General features: G+C 43.2%; 1 protein-coding gene across 1 annotated transcript in view; it reads left to right on the top strand.

Moving 5' to 3' along the window:
- Positions 1–20,551, top strand: part of LOC139422042 (protein turtle homolog B-like) — a 186,821-nt gene extending 166,270 nt beyond the window's left edge. The window contains exons 15-22 of the mRNA XM_071173178.1: positions 1,640–1,724; positions 2,607–2,609; positions 5,082–5,246; positions 5,401–5,446; positions 9,727–9,813; positions 14,427–16,079; positions 19,290–19,420; positions 20,249–20,551. Coding sequence (XP_071029279.1) covers positions 1,640–1,724; positions 2,607–2,609; positions 5,082–5,246; positions 5,401–5,446; positions 9,727–9,813; positions 14,427–16,079; positions 19,290–19,420; positions 20,249–20,463 — 2,385 coding nt within the window. The 3' untranslated portion in view covers positions 20,464–20,551. The remainder of the gene's footprint in view (positions 1–1,639; positions 1,725–2,606; positions 2,610–5,081; positions 5,247–5,400; positions 5,447–9,726; positions 9,814–14,426; positions 16,080–19,289; positions 19,421–20,248) is intronic.
- The last annotated feature ends 1,176 nt before the right edge of the window (positions 20,552–21,727 follow it).

Here is a 21,727-nt window from a genome sequence, read left to right as displayed (position 1 = left end):
GCAAAGCTGTCATCAAGGTGGCTACTTTGAAGAATATAAAATATAAAATGTATTTTGATTTGTTTAACACTTTTTTGGTTGCTACATGATTCCATATGTGTTATTTAATAGTTTTGATGTCTTCACTATTGTTCTACAATGAAGAAAATAGTACAAATAATGAAAAACCCTTGAATGAGTAGAGTAGACTAGTACTGTATATTATGACAAAATGTTGTGATGTTTTTGTTCGTTTTGGTCTTCGGCAAGGGTTTTTTTCAGCTGTTCGTGCACAAAACATTTTTTCTCGAGGCAAGCCGAAGTTCGGAGCCGAAGTCTACGCCCCTTCGTCGTAGAGATTCTTCAATTAAGTGTTTGTTGTCATTCAACGATAGACAACTTGTTTTCATGCAAATAAAATATTTGAGAAATACTGCACCAAACATCTTTGTTAGATATAAAATTGTGTGACTTAAATCTCCTCTTCAAAAACATAAATTAATGACATACTTAGATTCATTCTGACTATTTTGAGGAAGTGTATACTGGCTACAGCGTCTCAAGATGGACAAACAGTACTATTGACGCTTTTTCAAAATTTTCAAGCAAAGGTCTTTCAAGGGAGTATGCGAGGACACTCGTTCTGTTTGCCGCGCCAAACCAATTATTTTGTCAACTATCTACACCAAATACTTGATTGTCAAAGTGGAAGAAGAAATCAAATGAGTTGAATTTTTTTATGGAAAATAAAACGCATATCTTGATTAGATAAGTTTTAAAAACCCCTGAGTTGTTAGAATAATATTTGGCAGTGATTACAGCTGTGCGTCTTTCTTGGTAAGTCTCTAAGTACTTTGCACACCTGGATTGTACAATATTTGCCCATTATTCTTTAAAGAATTCTTCAAGCTCTGTCAAGTTGGTTATTAATTTTTGCTAGACAGTCATTTTCAAGTCTTGCCATAGATTTTCAAGCCAATTTTAAATAAAAAATGTGACTAGGCCACTCTGGAACATTCAATGTCCTTTTGGTAATAACTCCTGTGTATATTTGGCCTTGCGTTTTAGGTAATTGTCCTGCTGAAAGGTGAATTTGTCTTCCAGTGTCTGGTGGAAAGCAGACTGAACCTCTAGGATATTGTGCTTAGCTCTGTTCTGTTTCTTTCATTTAAAAAAAAATAACTCCTTAGTTCTTGCCGATGTCAAGCGTACTCATAACATGATGCAGCCACGATCATGCTTGAAAATATGAAGTGGTACTCAGTGATGACTTATGTTGAATCTTCCCAGAACATAACACTTTGTATTCAGGACACAAATTGAATTTCTTTGCCACATTTTTTTTCAGTATTACTTTAGTACCTTATTGCAAACAGGATGCATGTTTTGGAATATTTTTATTCTGTACAGGCTTCCTTTTTACTCTGTAATTTAGTACTTTTGGAAAGTATTCAGAAGCCTCCACTTTTGTTGGGTTACAGCCTTATTCTAAAATGTATTCAATTGTCCCCCCCCCCCCCCCCTCATCAATCTACACACAATACCTCATAATGACAGGTGTTAATGACAGGTGACACTTATGGATACAGATAGCACCTTTGTTTCCACACAGCAATACTGCCCATGACCGCTGATGCGTGTGTGTGACTCTCTGTCTTAGGAGGCATGGTATGAGTTCCGGGTCATGGCGGTCATGGAGGAGCTGGTCAGCGAGCCCAGTAACACAGTTGGAGTGTCCAGTACAGGTGAGTGAACAACACACCTCTGCATACACATACAAGTCTATGGACACACCTTTATCACACAGAACATGTCTAAAATGAGAGAGACACAGGCATGGGATGGGGCAAGTTGCAGACTAAAATGTTGATATGGCAGACTTGTAAAGCTTTAAAACAGAACAAAGCAAATCGGAAATAATGTTAAGGGTTCATGTTTAAAAAATAAGTAAATGCTTAAATATAAAAGAGTATTGCCCAATGCAGGCATACTTCTAGTCTGGTCCCAGAACTGTTTATACTGTCTTGCCAACCCTTATGTGTCAACACAGCACAAACACATCTGGGACCAGAGATTGGGACTGTGAGCAACTGTGAAGGCATCACCAGAGCAGCAAAAAAATCACAAGAACAGCAAAAGATTCACGAGAGCTTACTTTCTAATATTGGAAGTACTTTACCGCCCCCTCCTGATGAAGTAGTTGCACTACAGCATCAGATTGTTTTATACAATATTTGGAAAGTCATTTAAAAAATATAAAAAAATCACCTTTATTTAACCAGGTAGGCTGGTTGAGAACAAGTTCTCATTTACAACTGCAACCTGGCCAAGATAAAGCAAAGCAGTGCGATACAAACAACACAGAGTTACACATGGAATTAACAAACGTACAGTCAATAATACAATAGAAAAAGTCTATATACAGTGTGTGCAAATGAGGTAGGATAAGGGAGGTAAGGCAATAAATTGGCCATAGTGGCGAAATAATTACAATATAGCAATTAAACACTGGAGTGATAGATGTGCAGAAGATGAGTGTGCAAGTAGAGATGGTGATGAGGAAGTTGGATGGCCTATTTACAGATGGGCTATGTACAGGTGCAGCGATCTGTGAGCTGCTCTGACAGCTGGTGCTTAAAGTTAGAGAGGGAGATATGAGTCTCCAGCTTCAGTGATTTTTGCAGTTCGTTCCAGTAATTGGCAGCAGAGAACTGGAAGGAAAGGCAGCCGAAAGAGGAATTGGCTTTGGGGGTGACCAGTGAAATATACCTACTGGAGCACGTGCTACAGGTGGGTGCTGCTATGGTGAAAAGTGAGCTGAGATAAGGCGGGGCTTTACCTAGCAGAGACTTATAGATGGTGCCAGTGGGTTTGGCAACGAATATGAAGCGAGGGCCAGCCAACGAGAACATACAGGTCGCAGTGCTGACAAAACGGATGGCACTGTGATAGACTGCATCCAATTTGCCAAGTAGAGTGTTGGAGGCTATTTTGTAAATGACATCGCCGAAGTCAAGGATCGGTAGGATAGTAAGTTTTACAAAGGTATGTTTGGCAGCATGAGTGAAGGATGCTTTGTTGCGAAATAGGAAGTTGATTCTAGATTGAATTTTGGATTGGAGATGCTTAATGTGAGTCTGGAAGGAGAGTTTACAGTCTAACCAGACACCTAGGTATTTGTAGTTGTCCACACAAGTCAGAACCGTCCAGAGTAGTGATGCTAGATGGGTGGGCGGGTGCAGGCAGCGATCGGTTAAAGAACATGCATTTAGTTTTACTTGCATTTAAAAGCAGTTGGAGGCCACGGAAGGAGAGTTGTGTGGCATTGAAACTTGTCTGGAGGTTAGTTAAGACAGTGTCCAAAGAAGGGCCAGAAGTATACAGAATGGTGTAGTCTGCATAGAGGTGGATCAGGAGAATCACCAGCAGCAAGAGCGACATCATTGATGTACACATAGAAAAGAGTCGGCCCGAGAATTGAACCCTGTGGCACCCCCATAGAGACTGCCAGAGGTCCGGACAACAGGCCCTCCAATTTGACACACTGAACTCTGTCTGAGAAGTAGTTGGTGAACCAGGCGAGGCAGTCATTTGAGAAATCAAGGCTGTTGAGTCTGTCGATAAGAATGTGGTGATTGACAGAGTCGAAAGCCTTGTCCAGGTCGATGAATACAGCTGCACAGTATTGTCTCTTATCGATGGCAGTTATGATATCGTTTAGGACCTTGTCTGGCTGAGGTGGCTGAGGTGCACCCATGACCAGCTCGGAAACCAGATTGCATAGCGGAGAAGGTACGGTGTTATTCGAAATGGTCGGTGATCTGTTTGCTAACTTGGCATTCAAAGACCTTAGAAAGGCAGGGTAGGATAGATATAGGTCTGTTGCAGTTGGGTCTAGAGTGTCTCCCCCTTTGAAGAGGGGGATGACCGCGGCAGCTTTCCAATCTTTGGGGATCTCAGAAGATACGAAAGAGGTTGAACAGGCTAGTAATAGGGGTTGGAACAATTTTGGCGGATACATTTAGAAAGAGAGGGTCCAGATCGTCTAGCCTGGCTGATTTGTAGGGGTCCAGATTTTGTAGTTCTTTCAGAACATCAGCTATCTGGATTTAGGTGAAGGAGAAGCGGGGGGGGGACTTGGGCAAGTTGCTGTGGGGGGTGCAGGGCTGTTGACCTGGGTAGGAGTAGCCAGGTGGAAAGCATGGCCAGCCGTAGAAAAATGCTAAATTCTCAATTATCACGGATTTATCGGTGGTGACAGTGTTTCCTAGCCTCAGTGCAGTGGGCAGCTGGGGGGAGGTGCTCTTATTCTCCATGGACTTCAGTGTCCCAGAACTTTTTGGAGTTACAGGATGCAAATTTCTGTTTGAAAAAGCTAGCCTTTGCTTTCCTAACTGCCTGTGTATATTGGTTCCTAGTCATGCTGAAGGATGTTATTTCAAATACAGTGATATAGTAAAAAAAAACTACAATTCTCCCCATGATAAAATGAGGAGGGTGGGAACATATCCTCTATCGAGTGCTCTCAAGTCTGTGTTCACGAAAGGAAAGTAGATAAGGAAAGGAGATGAGGAAAGGAATTGACTCATCAGTTTTGGAATGCATTCTCTTGACTCAGTCAGGTCCTATGGGGAGCTGCATCAATCCAGCAGAGTTTCCAAATCCATTTGTGTTTGGGTGTATCGATCGCTATAAGGCCATAAATGATGAGTCGCAGAATCAGGTGAATTGGACAGCCAGTTGCTGTGGTGATTGGCAGGGGCCTGCCAGGGACACACACATACGCAAACACAAAACACACACAGTTAGTGTGATGACTGGCAGTAGCCTGCCAGATTCGACCTGCCCTGTAGATGTCAGGCCCTCCCTTTTGTAATCAGCTACAAGCCTAGTTCAAAGGCTATGTAGAGTTACTTGAGTAATTTACACATAATGTAATGTTTTTTGCTCACGATAAATGTAGGTTTAAAGGCTAGCCTGGAAGTATTTGTTTTCAATATACCTATATACCTATTATTGTGTGTTGATGTCAGTCACAGTATTGTTTTGAGTCAAACACCTCTGTCCAAGCCTCTCTCACTCGCCCCCCTCCTCTGCCTCAGACTTTTTCCCGCCCCCAGAGATGGTAGATGAGGGGGGACTGACGCGGCCGGTGGTGGCTGGCATCGTGGCTACTGTCTGTTTTCTGGCGGCCGCCGTTCTCTTCAGCACACTGGCAGCCTGCTTCGTCAACAAACAGCGCCGACGCAAGCTCAAGAGGAGGAGAGGTGAGACACATACAGTATAGACACACACAAGGATTCACAGACAGACACACATAGACATGATTTGATAGCTCTCTATCGACATCTCATTGAACTGACATTGATGGCATTGATACATTAATGATGTCTTATTCTGTGTCCCCCACCTCTTTTTCAGACCCCCCTCTCTCGATAACACACTGCAGAAAAAGCATGGAAACTCCGTAAGTAACCCAAGCCAACAATGCTTTCATTTTTTCCCCCTCCTTCGCTGCAAATGATGCAAATCAAGGCTAGGGTGCACTGCATCACAATGGAAGGCTTCTTACACACACCCATCAAATAGAGAAAGCCTATTGGAAGGACCACCAATTACTGGCCAACGATTGGCCAAATATTGATGGACAGGGGGGTGTCACTGTTTAACTAGCTATTACCCATAGTTCATCTCAGCAAAACCAATACTTGGTCTTTAACGGTCCAATTTTGAACCAACACATTCTCAATTATAATCTGAGATAGTTATCGTGTACGGTAAAATTTCTATATATTGAAAAATAAAACTGATATTCTAACAAAATTGACCAAATTAAAAATAAATGTGGCAGACCCTGGAGAAAACATATTTGTCTACCTATTTTCTATAATGTAATTTTAATAGACCAGTAACTAGTAGAGCTGAGCTTGTACACATGCGTGCGTATGTCACGGCCCAGAAACTTAAATCCATCATTATTGACCTTGTTTTCCTAATTACAGTTGTTTCCCTAACTACAGTTGGATTGAAACATCAATACTCCAGGGGCACAGAAAGGTTGTCACGACCGTGTTCACAAACATTGACTACCAAGTCTTTGTGTGCGACCGAAATGACACACTATTCCCGATATTGTGCATTACTTTTAACCAGAGTCATATGGGGGCTCTGGTCAAAAGTAGTGCACTATAAAGGGAATGTGATGCCATTTGAGACATAGGCCAAGTCTTTTAGTAGAAAAACAAAACAACCCTACATGGAGACATCAATAAAAAAATCCCTTACATGAAATGCAGAACATTTGATCATTATTTGAGAGTGGCGCTTCAGATATCTGACAGAATATTGGATTGGAGAAATGTTTCTTGCTCAGTTCTCTCAGGGTCTTATTTGGCTCATGTGGCCTCATTAAAATAGCATCTTAATTGCATAGATTCTCTTTCTTACACTCATTCCTTCTCTGGGCTTTGAGGACTGAACAAGAATACACCATAGAGCTCCATTCCAATCTGTTTTGCTCCAATCTATAGCTGCTTTGCTCCAATCTATATCTGTTTTGCTCCAATCTATATCTGTTTTGCTCCACTCACTGTTTTTACAGAGCATGTTTTGTTGATCTCCTGGTGTGACGGTACAAACATTGCAACACGATGGACAACCACATTTTAGGGGAAGATAATATTTTTTGTCTGTAAAGTTATGTTGTTTTCAGTGTCATTTGAGAGGTAAAAACATAAACAAAGGTAGGTATCTGATTTGTCACCATAGCCTGTTATTTTTCCAAAAGCTTCCACTTGATTCGGATGTCTGTCTTTAGCCCTCGTCTAGGGGCTCCTTTTGACCCTTTTCTCACTAAAGTGCCAACCCGGACGGTACTGTCCTGGCTTGGATGTTATCTTTCACATTGTCCCATCTAGCACAGTTTCAGCAACTATGGTGGATGTGTAACCAAGCAAGCCCAGTAGAGCATGGCTCGGGTTGACATGGCTCGGGTTGGCATGGCTCGGCTCAGTAGTCGTGTGACAAGGGCAATAGGGTATCAAGTCCAACGTTTTAGGAACACCAAACCAGTTTTAGGCTATTTTGAATAATCCACCCTAGATGATGTGCAATGATAAATCAGACCACTAGGGAGGACACAAGAGCTAACATGGTATAGCAAATCCATATCTGAAGTCCATGGAGAAAATATGACCTCCTGTGAAAGCTATGATCAGAGACCAGCTCCAGATACTGAAAGGGGTTAAATCCCTCTCTCTCTCTCTCTCTGTGTTAGAATTGGTGTAGGATGAAATTGCCCGTAGACACTGATCTTGGGTCAGTTTAGCATTTACCCCACCAATGGTTAAAATTAGGATTGGGGAAGGCGAAGTTGATGCTAGATCTGTACCAACAGGAAACTTCACAACGTAACGTAAGTATTCAGCCAGGACTATGTTCTGTTCTGTCCCCTATCTCCTCTATGCTCACTTTGTCGATGACTATAGGTTAGCGGAGGCTGTGGCTGAAAGGCTGCGGTTGAAAAGTGGCTCACTGGCAAAGTACGGCTGGTACATGTGAGTTTCTATGGCAATATGCCCCCGGGGCGAGGGTCTTGATATTTTTTTGCCTGATGAGCGGCATCGGTGGCGAAACGTGCCGCATCATGTGTACAGGTGCACATTTACCGTGTGGTGAATGTTGCGCTTACACATGGAGCTAACCCCTCCTCCCCTCCCCCTTTCCCATGATGCAGTATTAAAGGCACAACTACGGCAAGGATGATTTCGACCTGTCGCGTGTTGACTTGTCTTCTCAGTAGACAAAAAATATCCGTAGGATACTTTTTTCATTATTTCTCTTTTCTACCCCGATGTCGAGAATACTTTTTTTGGCGCTGGCAGGAACTTGAGCTGTAAACAAATCCAATTGAAGTTTACCATGGTAAAAAAAAACATGCATGCTGTGAATGATGTTTCCTAGCTGGCTATTTTCATTTGGACCCAGGGGCTTCCCTCATGCTTCTACTCCACCTGGCTTTACTATCCATGCTTCTGTGGCAGGCACTAACTTTACTCTGCTCAGCAGTTTACCATGGTACACTAAAACGGTTTACTTATCAATGTTATCATGGAGAGATTTTTCTACTTTTCCCCACACTTCAAAAGAACAACGGACCAAACTGCTGACTGAGCCTAATTCATTTTTTTATTTTTATTTTTTTAAATCTCTTGTTCTTCAATGAATTATTATTTAATTATAACCCCTCTTTTTTTGTCTGTTTTCTTCTCCCAGTTCTAATAACTGCAACCTTTGATGACTTTTGGATATGGCTTTTGATGATTTACACACCGTGTCAAGCAGCAGCACTCTCTTGTATTGGATGATCCTATTAGTTTTGCAATATGCAGTACTCATCATCAACAACATTGCATACTTTCCAACCACTTGTCAATAAAGTGAAAGTGAAGGAGTTTGCATTGACTGACTATGGATATGCACTTGAACGTTATCCTCCAAATCTCTTTTGTCACTGTTGAACCATGTAAGAGTTGAACATAGTCACAGCAAATAGAGAACAGCAGTACAAAAACGTCCATGCATTGTTTTCAGTGTGGTATTTTTTATCCAATACCCCATTTTACATGGAGGCCAAGCTGTCATTATTGGTGTCTGTAAATGTTGACCCAAGCCAATTGCACTCCAGCTCACTACATATCACGTTAGAGTACGTACTTCAATGACAGAGCCTCCCAACGGTGTTGCACTAAAAGTGATGTTAAAACCTCTTCTGACTCTAAGAATAGAGCATAGGTGCTAAGACATGCAACTAAGAAATTGCTGTTATGTTTTTGGTACCACTTCATCATCGTATGTGTCTGTTCTACAGTTAAATCAATTACTAAACTATCTCCTACTACTAACTAGTAAATTGTGTCAACAGTTACATGTACACACCATGCTGATGTTAACGTAACAGCTGTATCCTTTCCACTTGCTCGTAATCAGTTAAATATACTATTTTGCTTACTCCATCCCACCACTATGAACTATTAACTGCCGATAGGTTTAGGGTTGAAAGTACAAAAGGGGAATGTCTCCCAGAAGTCATAGGAACAAAGGTGTGCATGTGCTGCTACCAAAGTCAGACAGAGGGTAGGGATACCCCCGTTCCCTCTGAAATGCATGACTTCCACAGTAATCAGTATTTCTTCCTGTCATATGTGGGTTTCTAATTGTACGCTGTATGACTGTGCCTAATAAATGGAGAACTTGTCAGACGTGCACCGGCCAAATCTCTTCTTGTATCTCTCGCTCCTTCCCTGTCTTCTCTTTTCCCCTCTGTTTGTTTCTGGCTCTTGCTCTATATTTCTCTCTGTCCTCTCCTCCCCTTTCTCTGTCTTGCTTACACCCTTTTGCTTTCTACTTATGTTTCTCTGACTCAGCTTCTCGCCATCGTTCTCCTTCCTTTTCTTAGTATCTTCCTCATGCCCCTGTTTCTCTGACTCTCTCGTTCTCCCCCTTTCTCTGTCTTTGTATCTCTGTCCATCTTTCTCTCCCTACCCAGCCTTTTATTTTGGACTCTCTCACACCTTCTGTCCCTCCCTGTTCCTCTTTCTCTCTTTCCCTCCTCTTTCTTCTCTCTCTCTCTTTCTGTGTTTGGACATGTGGAAGCTCTGGAGCCTCATTGACTGCATTCCTCCTCCTCCCTCTTCTCCCCTCTTTCTCTTCCTTCTCTTCCCGTCTCTGTTGTTTTTTCCACCGCAGGACTCCTCTTAGCCCCTTGCCCGGCATAGAGCCCTACTGCGAGGGGCAAGACGCCAGCAGCTACCGGCCCCCGCCCTCCAGCCCTCAGTGAGTGTGGCTACCTGCACCTTGTTCAGCCCGCCCCTCAGTCAGTATGCTGCTGGCTGGCTTGGCCGCATGCTTCCTGTGCTGGGCACGGTCACACGCCGGTTCGAGCAATTGGGGCCCTTAAGCACCCTCGCGGTCCACTCACAGGAGATGCAAAATGATTGAAAAATTACAGCTGTAAAAAGATATGCACTAAGCAACCTACCTGGGGTCATAGTGTTTTATAGTCTCCAGAGATGTCATAGTCTTAGGTGTTCAGCTGGGGGTGATGTGTGTACAGCATTGTCGGGTACAACGTGCCCTTCTTTGAGAAACCTGTTAAGCTGAATTTAAATGCATTCAAATTGGGATGAAAGCCCTAGATCCCGATATCTCAGATTTTTTCCTGAAATTGATCAAATAGCAATTTGAACCAGTACGATTAATGGTATCCCCTGAGGCGTGCACAAACGTAGCGCGATATTAGCCGGGACTGACAAGGGTTTTCAGATTCAGGGGAAAAAAGGCATCTGACTCGCGATCAGACTGCTCCAAACTCTAATTGACATATAAGCCACGGCATGTGGTGTACACATGTGTACATGTGGTCAATATAAATAATTAATTCATAAAAGTGCCTGATTCAACATTGCTCAGGAGGCAATGTATTCAGTTCTCCAGAGATGGTAAAAATTGCCCCCGATGTTGACCGCCATGCTGTACATGTAAGATGAAACCACTCCAGTGTTGAGAATGATCCAAAATCCCATTTTGCCTATAATTTGAGTCGACAGCCAACCTCGTCCCATTAAAGGTTTCTACTGGGCGTACATACCCAGAATCCTCCTCTCTCTCTTCCCATCTTGTGGGGTTCATTGGTCGGGCTGCTGCTGCTTCTTCACACGCCCCAACCCCTAACTGCCCTCCTGTACCATGCACCGGGAGTAGCCCATGCTCCGGCCCGACCTGTTTAAAACCTAGCACAGGTGAGGGAACAGGTCTGGTGTACAACAACTGGAAAGCAATTGATTTGGTTTATTGATAACATCGGCAAGATCGATATTCAAGAGAAGCTGACAGTTATTCACGAATTATGACAATGTGTTATTACTGCCCCATTATCTGTAACCTTCTTTCCCTGTCAAAAGTGCAAATTACTCCCAGAGTTATTTGAAGTCTGGGCTATCCGGCTCCAAAACCACAGTTTTAACACATAATTCAAATAACTCTGTGGCAGTTACCAAGACCCACCCACACAGTTTACAAACAAATGTAAGGACAGCACTTTTGACTGGGAATGAATGTTAGATTAGTCACAGAGTGTGACTTTAAACATAGCAAATATGTTTCCCTAAAAATGTTATCATTCAGTACCGGTAACACTTTACATAAACCGTGCAGGTGTAATGCATTATGCTGTTATAATGCATCATAGGACTTCTTTCATAGCTAGACATATTATAAGCGTATTATAAGACAAAGGTTCATACATGCTTATAACAAACATGCATGTTTTCAGTAAAGTGTTACCAAAGTATAAAAATGATTATTTTTACAGCATAGATTTGAGACTTTTGGAAATGTTCATGTGGCTGTCAGCAGTATGTAGTCACACAATACGTAGTGGTTATACGCTGAGTGTACAAAACATTAAGAACAGCTTCCTAATATTGATTTGCATCCCCCCTTTTGCCCTCAGAACAGCCTCAGTTTGTCGGAGGATTGACTCTACAAGGTGTCAAAAGCATTCTACAGAGATGCTGGCCCATGTTGACTCCAATGCTTCCCACGGTTGTGTCAAGTTGGCTAGATGTCCTTCGGGTAGTGGACCATTCTTGAGACACACGGGAAACTGTTGAGTGTGTAAAACCCAGCAGCATTGCAGTTCTTGACACAAACCGGTGCATCTGGCACCTACTACAATAACCTGTTCAAAGGGACTTAAATATTTTGTCTTGCCCATTCACCCTCTGAATGGCGCACATACCCAATCCATGTCTCAACTGTCTCAAGGCTTAAAACCCTTCTTTAACCTGTCTCCTCCTCTTCATATACACTGATTGAAGTGGATTTAACAAGATACATCAATAAGGGATCATATCTTTCACCTGGTCATTCTATGTCATGGACAGAGCAGGTGTTCATACTGTTTTTTACACTTAGCGTATGTCAGATCTAACATAAATACTTAATCCCAGGTCATTTCGCTGTGGTCTCACTAGTTTGTCTCATCTTCAGACAAGCAAGTTTTTTTCACTGTTCCTTTGTTGTCATTAACAATAACTATTTTTGAGGCAGAACGGACAACATACTGTAGAAATCTCCCTCAGGTTGGTATGTCACAAAAAGTCTTAGCTGAATGTACCTTGTGTCCTTCCAGATTGTTTGCAGCCAAGCAGCCCCTGAATCTCTTTGTGACGACCCCACCCCTGCACACCTGATTTTCTCCTGGCAGTTACGTTGTCACATCCTAGTAGAAACGTTGTCCCTCTTTTCTATGCTTTTCTGTTTTACTCTCAGCTATTCTGTCGAGTATTTAATTGTTAAGTTTAGTAGCGTATGTGTAATAGTAAGCATACAGCGATGGTGCCAAATGGTGCTCATGGTACTGTACAGAACATACAGTGACATACTAGAGGTGTACTGTTTCATTCCTAAGCACCTGTAATTCTACAGCATGGTATTCAAATCAGAGATGATCAAGAGAACCCTCATGAGGTTGTCACTCTTACATGCATGTATTGTCCTCATCTGCTTTACTGCTAAAATTCATTCTATAACCAGTGTGAATACATCTTTGTCTCATAATAAATTGAGCGGTGAAAATCTTACCATGAACAATGGCACATTCAGCAGATGCCAAATACTCTATTCAAAAGTGATTTTTATAGAAACAAATAAACAAGCCAGCGTACAGTATAACATTTTATAGCTGTGACGAGTTCTATCAAGACTGAAATATGTGTATAGATAACATTGCTTCTGATAGCTATTTTCTATGTATTGAACTTGTTGATGTAGTTTTAGATGTTATGAACCACATGAGTAGTAGATATTGAATATTTAGCTGGAAGTGTCTTGAATGTGGGTGTGCACTGTGTCCAGTGGAGGCAGATGTGTTTGCCTATGTCACGCACTATACTTGAAGAGCCTGCACCACGACAGACGGTGCCTTCTGCAGCTTTCCATACGTAGCAGAGAGCGAGAACGTCATTGTTTTTCAATACGGGTCATCGACTGTCAGTTGCCTTGGAAACTCAGCCCCTCCATTGCCACCGCAGCCATTACAAGCACAGCTAAGCCTTAGTGAAATACTAAAAAGCCTCAGCCCTGCATTGTATTTTGGTACTCAGAATAAAGTATTATTAAAACGTCCTGATTTTGCTCTCTTCTTTTCTGGAAAATGCTTGTTATTCCTCATTTCTTGGTGTAACATAAATACTCTCTTGACTAAATGGTATTTCACATTTCTTCCAAATGAATAAAACCCATACTAATAAAATACAATATAGTCTGATTTCTACAATGATGCCCTTAGAATTGACTGTTTTCTAAGTTGATATTCTGAAAATTTTGCCTTACATGCAAAGCACAATTTGAAATTCAGATAACATGTAAATATAGCCACCACAAATACATAGTGTGAATGAGGCTCGAGAGTTTGTGGTCCAGGGAAGTTGGAGTAATGACAAGACTTTTTTGGAAAAAATGATGGAAAAAGGGACGGATGCCCACGGCTAAAGATGGTCACCTGAATCCTAAGGATGGCAGTGTCTGGGCAATGGGAATGTGTGGATGGGGTGAGGGCATGTTAGTCATTGCCTATGGTTGGCTCTATCATAGGTTTATGAAAAGTCAATGGCAATGTCAGGTGGTACTGAAAACACATTAAGCATTGTTATTCCACTGAAATACACTTTATTGTTGTGACTGACTTCAAATCAATTACACTACCATGACTGAGAAAAATATACTGCACAATGGAAATGTATTACTCAATCCGACATGATTCGTGATCAGCACAGTCTCCTCATGAGCTGTTCAAGTGATGCAGTTGAGCAAATGGAATGTTAACAGACAACATAGGTCTGTTAACCATGTACACCAAGGAGACTTTACTCAGTGTATCATCTGACTCCCTGCCAAGACCATGCACCTACAGTATAACTCAATAGTGTCTGCATATCAAGTAATGTATGACGTTGCGTAGGAGAGCAGTCCAAAACCCTAAAGTTGCTGCTGCACATGGTCCCTCCATATCCATCCTCTATTCATAACAAAATGATAAACATCCAATCCCTGTTTTGTCAGATCAAATCATTGGTGCATGGTAGCAGTGCCTGAAATCCCCAATTGAACTTCAGGCTCAAACTAAACTTGTAACTGCACATAATCTGATATTTATTTTGTTACCTAAAGCATGGCTCTTTGAAAAGCCTTTTTTTGTGGATGAATGGCTTGTCATCTCTTACTGGAGACTTTATTTAATATATTTGATCGTAATTTTCAGCTAAAATGATGCCTGACAGTAAAAGCATCGACTGATGGGCTTAGCTTGGGTGTTTGCCGAGTCAAGTTGAAGGAGGTCGTTGAGCAAACATTGACTAGCCTTCTGTCTTTCCATTGTTTCTCAGGTCCTCCTCTGGTAAGGTGAGTCCGGAGAGTATGCGTTCCATGGAACCACCATCGGAGGGTTCAGAGGACGGCCATGGCATGAGCATGAAGAAAATCCCTCAGAGTCCTGCGAAGAAGGATGAACTCTCCCTGTACAAGAAAACCAAGCGAGCAATAACAAGCAAAAAGTACAGTGTCTCCAAGTACGAAGCAGAGGCAACCACACCCATCGAGCTGATCAGCCGAGGCCCCGACGGACGCTTCGTCATGGACCCCAGCGACATGGAAATGATGTCTATCAAGCCCAGGCGAATCGAGGGCTTCCCCTTTGTTGAAGAATCGGACCTCTATCCCGAATTCCGCCAGTCGGACGAGGAGAACGACGATCCCGGGCCCATGCCCCCTGTCATGGCAACCCTTCGACCTCACCAGATCTCCCCAATCTCCAGCCAGGAGTCTTACCTGCAACCACCGGCCTACAGCCCCCGCTTCCAGAGGCCCATGGAAGGTATGACCATCATGGAGAGCAGTCGGCTCCAGGCCACGGGGCAGATCCGAGGCTCCCTGCACCACAGAGCCTTCTCCCATGGCCACGGTCACTTCTACGGTTACCTTAGCAGCCCTGGGGAACCCGAGCCTCCACCCCCTTTCTACATGCCTGACACCAGCCCTCTGAGCTCTGTCATGTCATCACCCCCTTACCACACCGAAGGGCCCTTTGGTCACCCCCGCATCCCTGAGGAGATGGGGGAAGGAGATATTCTACACTATGGCGTCTCAAGCTTCCCTCTTCCCCTGACGCTCACCTCTTCCTCTCGCTCCCCGGAGATCTGGCACAGACCCGATTTCCCCTTTGCGAGTCTGGAAGGGCCCCACTTCATTTTTCCACCCCACCACCCTTTGCATCTCCACCGGGAACCCTTCTTTCCTCCTCCCCATGTTCTTCCCCCTGCTTTCCAGCCCTCCTCCCTCCAGGTGCCCTCATACCCCGGTGTCCTGCAGCTTGAGGCCCCAAAGAGCCATCCAGGCAAGTCTCCCAGCACGTTCAAGCCTCGGGGCCTTCCAGCCAAGCGTTTAGCTATGCAAGAGGCGCAGAGTCTAGGGCAGCTAAGACACACAAGCCACGGTATGGGTGTGCCAGTTTTGCCTTACCTCGACCCAGCAGCCCACATGGGTGGCCCTAGCACATTCAGTAGCTTGGACACCCGGTGGTTCGAGCCCACCCCCCGGCTCAGTCCCAGGCAGGCTCGTAGGATGGAGCCTAGCATCATGGTTCTCCAACCTTCCCGCCTCTCGCCCCTCAACCAGAATCCCCTTAGTTCCCACGAGGGCTCCCCAGAGATTGTAGTGCGACCCCGTCCCCGTCCCAGCATTGTCCAGCCCTCCATACCTTCAGAGATGTCTGAGATTACCCTGCTTCCCCCCTCTTCAGCCAGCTTCTCCTGGAGGTCCTCTCCCTCGTCCTCTCCCGCCCATGGCCAAGGTAGCAGAAGGGCAAGTCCCAGCTACCGCTCCCACATGGCCTTTGCCACCTCCGCCACAAGTTACCCGTCCCAGTCCCCATCACCCCCCGTGGAAAGCAGCAACATGTTTGGGCAGATGCCATCCCAGAGGAGAACTGAGGAGGAGGTCCTTCCGTGTGAGCCCTCTCCACCCCAGTTGTCAGCTTCAGGGTAGGTGCACTAGGCCTTCAGGGAGGGATTACTTATCTGCGCCAGTATACATTTATTAAAATTGTTAGGTTGCTTTATGTTCTGAACACAGTGACATTGAGGACCATTATGGTTCTACTAAATGCACTTGTCAGGACAATTGGGATAATTAGGGTCAAATTGGGGTTGGACTTTATATCAATGTAAACATTTTTTAAGTAAAGATCGATTGATTCTAGTTTTTAGACTTGAGATATGATTTCATCAAGGGATCGAGTTCTTGACGACAAATTGACCGGGGGACTCTTACATAATTGATTGCAATGGCATTTTGCTGTATAGATTTATTTGATGGGTTTAGGAGTTCTGTCATTCTCAAATCGATTAACGCTGCTTTTCATATCAGAAATCAACTTTCAAATATCCATCCATGGAATCTGTGAAGCAAGTGCTGTACCAAACTTGTCTTTTAACAAATCACAATTTGCACATTTTCCTCTAAATTTGGACTCGGTGGAACAACTACTTTGTGACCTGAGAAGAGAAATGTTTTGCTTCACAGATTACCTTACAGACCTTTCGGGGCTACAGCAAGTCTTTGGAGAAAATGCCATTATTATCTAAACCATTTAAAATGCATTGCGCAGTTTGTTTGATACACGCCCCTAAAAGCCTGGAATCAGAGGGACATCACCACAGGATCCCTGGTTTTCCATGTGTGTCATGCTTTACCCTGCTTTCACCCAACAGGAGGAATCCCATATGTGCATCCCAATTGACTCTCAGACAAAACAAATGCCATTGCTGTGTATAACTCTTAGGCCTTTTAGGACTCCTTATTTATAATGCAGAGGGTGCTTTTAGGAGAGTCCATCTCAGCAGGCACAGGGGGGCCCATCTTCATCCTTAGTAACCTGACTGCATGAACCGCCTCTTCCCTGAACCTTTCACCCCAACCCCACCCCCACCCCTCCATTGCCCCCAGGACACCCCCAGGTCTGACTGCCAGGGGAGGCTTGTTGGGCGAAGTGTGTTGCAGGGATCTGTCCGCTTTCATGTGTTGCAATGTCTCCATCATTATTGATTAGGGGCAGTTGGTCGTTCTTGATGGCTCCTGGAGTCTTACCTGCTTTGTTTTTTATTGATCTCAGCTATCTGGGCAGCGTTGTTGTGACCAGGTCCTCTACACCACAATAGGTAAGGGTTGGATCCATGTCTGAAAGGGGGGGGGGCAGCAGGTGGGGCTTTGAATCACCTCGTCCTTTAAAGGGGAATACGAGTCATTGGGTCTTGCTTTGTTAAGTTTGTTACTCCAGTCAAGTTCATCTCCGTTTTTTAGTTTTTCCTTTTTTTCAAAGTAGCTATGCATTTTGAGTTCTGCAGTATTCAATAATGTATGCATTCTGACATACGTATGCATATGTCACCTTTTATGATAATTGATTTGGAGATTAGACACGTATCCCTGACACAACTTCATGCTTGAGAGATGTATGCTAACAACACTTGTCATTTTTCGATGAGGATTGTTTTGATTTACTACCATGACGGCTGACATGTACACAACAAAAGCTGCAAGAAAGTCCTTGCACAAGCAGGCCCCAGACAAAATGTTTCTGTTCTGATGTACTGTATGATGGTGTTACCTTGGCAGCTTAGCTGCACTTCTCCTTTTTTTGTTCCTTCTTTTGTGTCTTCAGTAAGAATGAGTAGTAGATATCAGAGGAAAACAATATTTATCTGACAAATATGATAACAATTGTAACAGCATTTTTCTAAGCCTACCCAAGTGTATATTATAAGTTGTCCAGGCTGTACACACTTAGAAAAAAGGGTTCCATTTGGCTCCAGGTAGGACTGTTTTTGGTTTCAGATAGAACCCTTTTGGGATCCATGTAGAACCCTCTGTGGAAAGGGTTCTACATGGAACTAAAATGGTTCTATCTGGAACCAAATAGGGTTCTTCATAGGGTTGCCCTACGGGGACAGCCAAATAACCCTTTTAGGTTCTAGATAGCAACTTTTTTTCTAAGAGTGTAGAAGTATAACTCTCTCGTCTGGTCTTATGGCAATGGGCACTCTGTTAGGTCCTCTTTAACATATACATTCTTGGCATTCCTCTCAAGCAGGAGACATATTATCCTTTCTTATTCAGGGTGTTTTTGTATGATGACACCAAAATGAAAATATTTTGGACCTATACTCTTAGGAAATATTTGATGTGATTAGCCGTCTGAACTCCCTTCGCTCCAGTCAGTATGAAACAAAGCACGCAAATAACCTAATTACACTTGTAAGTTTGGACTACAGAACAGTTCTCACTACCAAGTGAAGCAAGTGTCCTTCCAAAACTGTTGATGCACTTCTTTGATATTGTGGGGAAAGTAGAATTTTTAGGTCCACACCACAGCCCTATGAAGTGCTTTTCACAGTATTCCCCTTTAAAGTCCTGTTCCATGTGCAAACTGCCATGCATGCCATCGCTAAATATTGCTATTCATTATTTTATTTTTAAGAACAAGTATCTGATTAAACTCTTGTTACATTTGTTGTCCGAGTGCTTAGTTTTGGTTTTGGCTTACCTTTCGTTATGTGACTGTTCCCAAGTAGCCATTTCCCCTCCCGCCATCTCTCCCCCTGTCAGCATGGTGAAGCCCATTGTAGACAGTATCCATGTCTATGAATACATATTGATGATGCTTTGTCGCTCAGCTGTGATTTCCCTCCTCCACTAACAGCCTTCCATTTCTCTCTGCAGCCACAGCTGGAGGACAGCCCCTTTGTGATGCTATTTGTTTTCCGTGCCTTGTGAGAACCTGTTGTGTTTGTGCAGAATCTGTGGGCTGCCGTTTTAAAGTGCCTCAGTATCTGGAAGACTGCAGACAAAAGAGATGGCTGAGAATACTCATTCATGTTCTACAAATTGCAATATTCTTTCAAATTTGCACCTGTTATTTTCAGATTCAACAAATCATAGGACAGATTGTGTAAAATACAGCAACACTGTAGATTCAAGTCACACAAACATTCCTCTTGATTTTGTTTGACCAAACTATTAGCTTGGTTCAGTCAAAAACCTCAGGTGTGTCACATTGCTCCAAACTTTAGGTAATGTGAAGCTGACTTCAGAAGGTTTGGTTCTTGAACTTTTAGTGCCTCATGTAGAAGGAAAGGCCCACTTGACAGAAGTTCGTCAGGGTTACATGTGTTCTCTCTCCTTTTTTTGTTCAGAAGTCGTCGAGGTGCGCCGAGTGCCCCTGCGGGGTCTGAGAGGTTTGATGCACTGAGATACCAACGTATTAAAAAGGCCAAGAAGACGATGGTGGTCAACAACAACAACTCCAAGTCCAGAAGAAAAACAGGTGAGGCCTCTGACATTGTGGATGTATGGTCCTGATGTAAGACGCTGGTTGATTAACATGTACATTTAACATACCACACATTTGACAGATATTGTGTCTGGCAGACTCAAATTTGTTTTCAATTGCCATCTATGTTTTGAGAGACTTCATCACAACAGGATTATCAAGGACTTCCTCTTTCACAGGCGTCAATCAGATTACATATATGCATCATACTATGCTATCTACTCAGCGGCACGTCACCATGGTGTGATAAGGTAGTATGGTGTGATACTTTTCTCATCTCTATTACTCTGCCGTAGTGGTGGGAACACCAAGGTAGTTCCCTAATGAGTTCTGCAATTCTCCAGAAACCTAACTTTGACACCAACTTTCTCCATAATCATGACAGAAATTATAGTAATACTTACACCGGTATCAAATGACTGTAGATGATCAGTTAACAGCATTTATCTTTTGAATCATACAATTCAATGTCTCACTTATTCACGTTGCATTTCCATGAACTTAGTTGAACCCTCCTAAGATAAGTATCCACTTTCCAAGGTTATTGTGCACAAATAACCATACATGGTGGTATGGTATGGGGAGTGGTACAGTGTAAAGTATTTACCCTGGATTGGAACTGAGCTCATTTTCTAACTCAACCACCCTGTCTTTTGACTCATTGTTTCCTGTGTGTTTTGCATTCCTTACCTTCCCGCCCAATGTCTGTCCGATAGCAACCAGGACCCTTATTCTCTACCTCTGCCCTCTTATCCTGACGCTCTTATCCTAAGGCTCTCTCACCTCTGACCTGCCTGTTGCTATCCCCCTCCCATCCTCCAGGTGTCTCCACCTCTCAGACCCAGCAGGACTACACCTCTCAGGTACTCCAGCCCGAAGAAGTTCTCTACCTCCGCAAGAAGAAGAAACGGCCCATCAGACAGGACCCGTATGCCCGCTTCTCCGCTCTGCTGTTCCGCCGCCCACCCCAGGAGGACCAGAAGGCCATTTTGGCCAGCATGGACAACATGGACCCAGACCATGTCACTTTCCTCTGAGCCTGTGGGGGAGTCAGGTTACACTCTTCCCCAACATGCCACATAACCCCACCTGGAAAATGACCCCTCAGTCTAAATGTTTGCTCATTCCCCAGCATCAATCAATGGTTTACATTTGTTTTTTTAAGAAATTAAAACAGTGGCTACCCAATGTCTTCAAAAGTTTTACTCCAGTGCAAAACATTTAATTTGTGGAAAGCAATATTGTGTGCTTCAACATTTATTATTTTCAAACACATTTTCTAACCATTTAGATAAGGACCCATCTGTCTGACGTTTTCATTTTCTATCTCATCTTTATACTACAGTATTACTTTGTTGTTTGCAGAAGAGGCTTAGCTCATGGCCTCAGTGTCAAAACAGCCCATGAAGCCTAGTTAGGTCTCAGTTTACAGCACCTTGCTCACCCTAGTCTCCTCACCTGCCTCACTCTGCCAGCCCTCTATCACTTCCCAGAGACTCATCCCATCCACACAAGGTTCTCAATTACGTCCTACAAAATATACCTCAGAGCACAGGACATGGCACCACAATGACAAGGCTCAGCTAGCTGAACACAACTGTATGTTTTTGTTATTCTTATTACTTATTTAAGCATTTTATTTGTTCAAATTTGACACAATTTGAATAATTCTGAATGTAAAAATCAAATTGGTCACAATATATACAGTGCCTTGCGAAAGTATTCGGCCCCCTTGAACTTTGCGACCTTTTGCCACATTTCAGGCTTCAAACATAAAGATATAAAACTGTATTTTTTTGTGAAGAATCAACAACAAGTGGGACACATCATGAAGTGGAACGACATTTATTGGATATTTCAAACTTTTTTAACAAATCAAAAACTGAAAAATTGGGCGTGCAAAATTATTCAGCCCCCTTAAGTTAATACTTTGTAGCGCCACCTTTTGCTGCGATTACAGCTGTAAGTCGCTTGGGGTATGTCTCTATCAGTTTTGCACATCGAGAGACTGACATTTTTTCCCATTCCTCCTTGCAAAACAGCTCGAGCTCAGTGAGGTTGGATGGAGAGCATTTGTGAACAGCAGTTTTCAGTTCTTTCCACAGATTCTCGATTGGATTCAGGTCTGGACTTTGACTTGGCCATTCTAACACCTGGATATGTTTATTTTTGAACCATTCCATTGTAGATTTTGCTTTATGTTTTGGATCATTGTCTTGTTGGAAGACAAATCTCCGTCCCAGTCTCAGGTCTTTTGCAGACTCCATCAGGTTTTCTTCCAGAATGGTCCTGTATTTGGCT

This window comes from Oncorhynchus clarkii, chromosome 12 (genome assembly GCF_045791955.1).
Source record: "Oncorhynchus clarkii lewisi isolate Uvic-CL-2024 chromosome 12, UVic_Ocla_1.0, whole genome shotgun sequence".
NCBI classification, from domain to species: domain Eukaryota; kingdom Metazoa; phylum Chordata; class Actinopteri; order Salmoniformes; family Salmonidae; genus Oncorhynchus; species Oncorhynchus clarkii.
The sequence above is the reverse complement of the archived record's forward strand: the minus strand, read 5'-3'. Positions and strand labels throughout refer to the sequence as shown.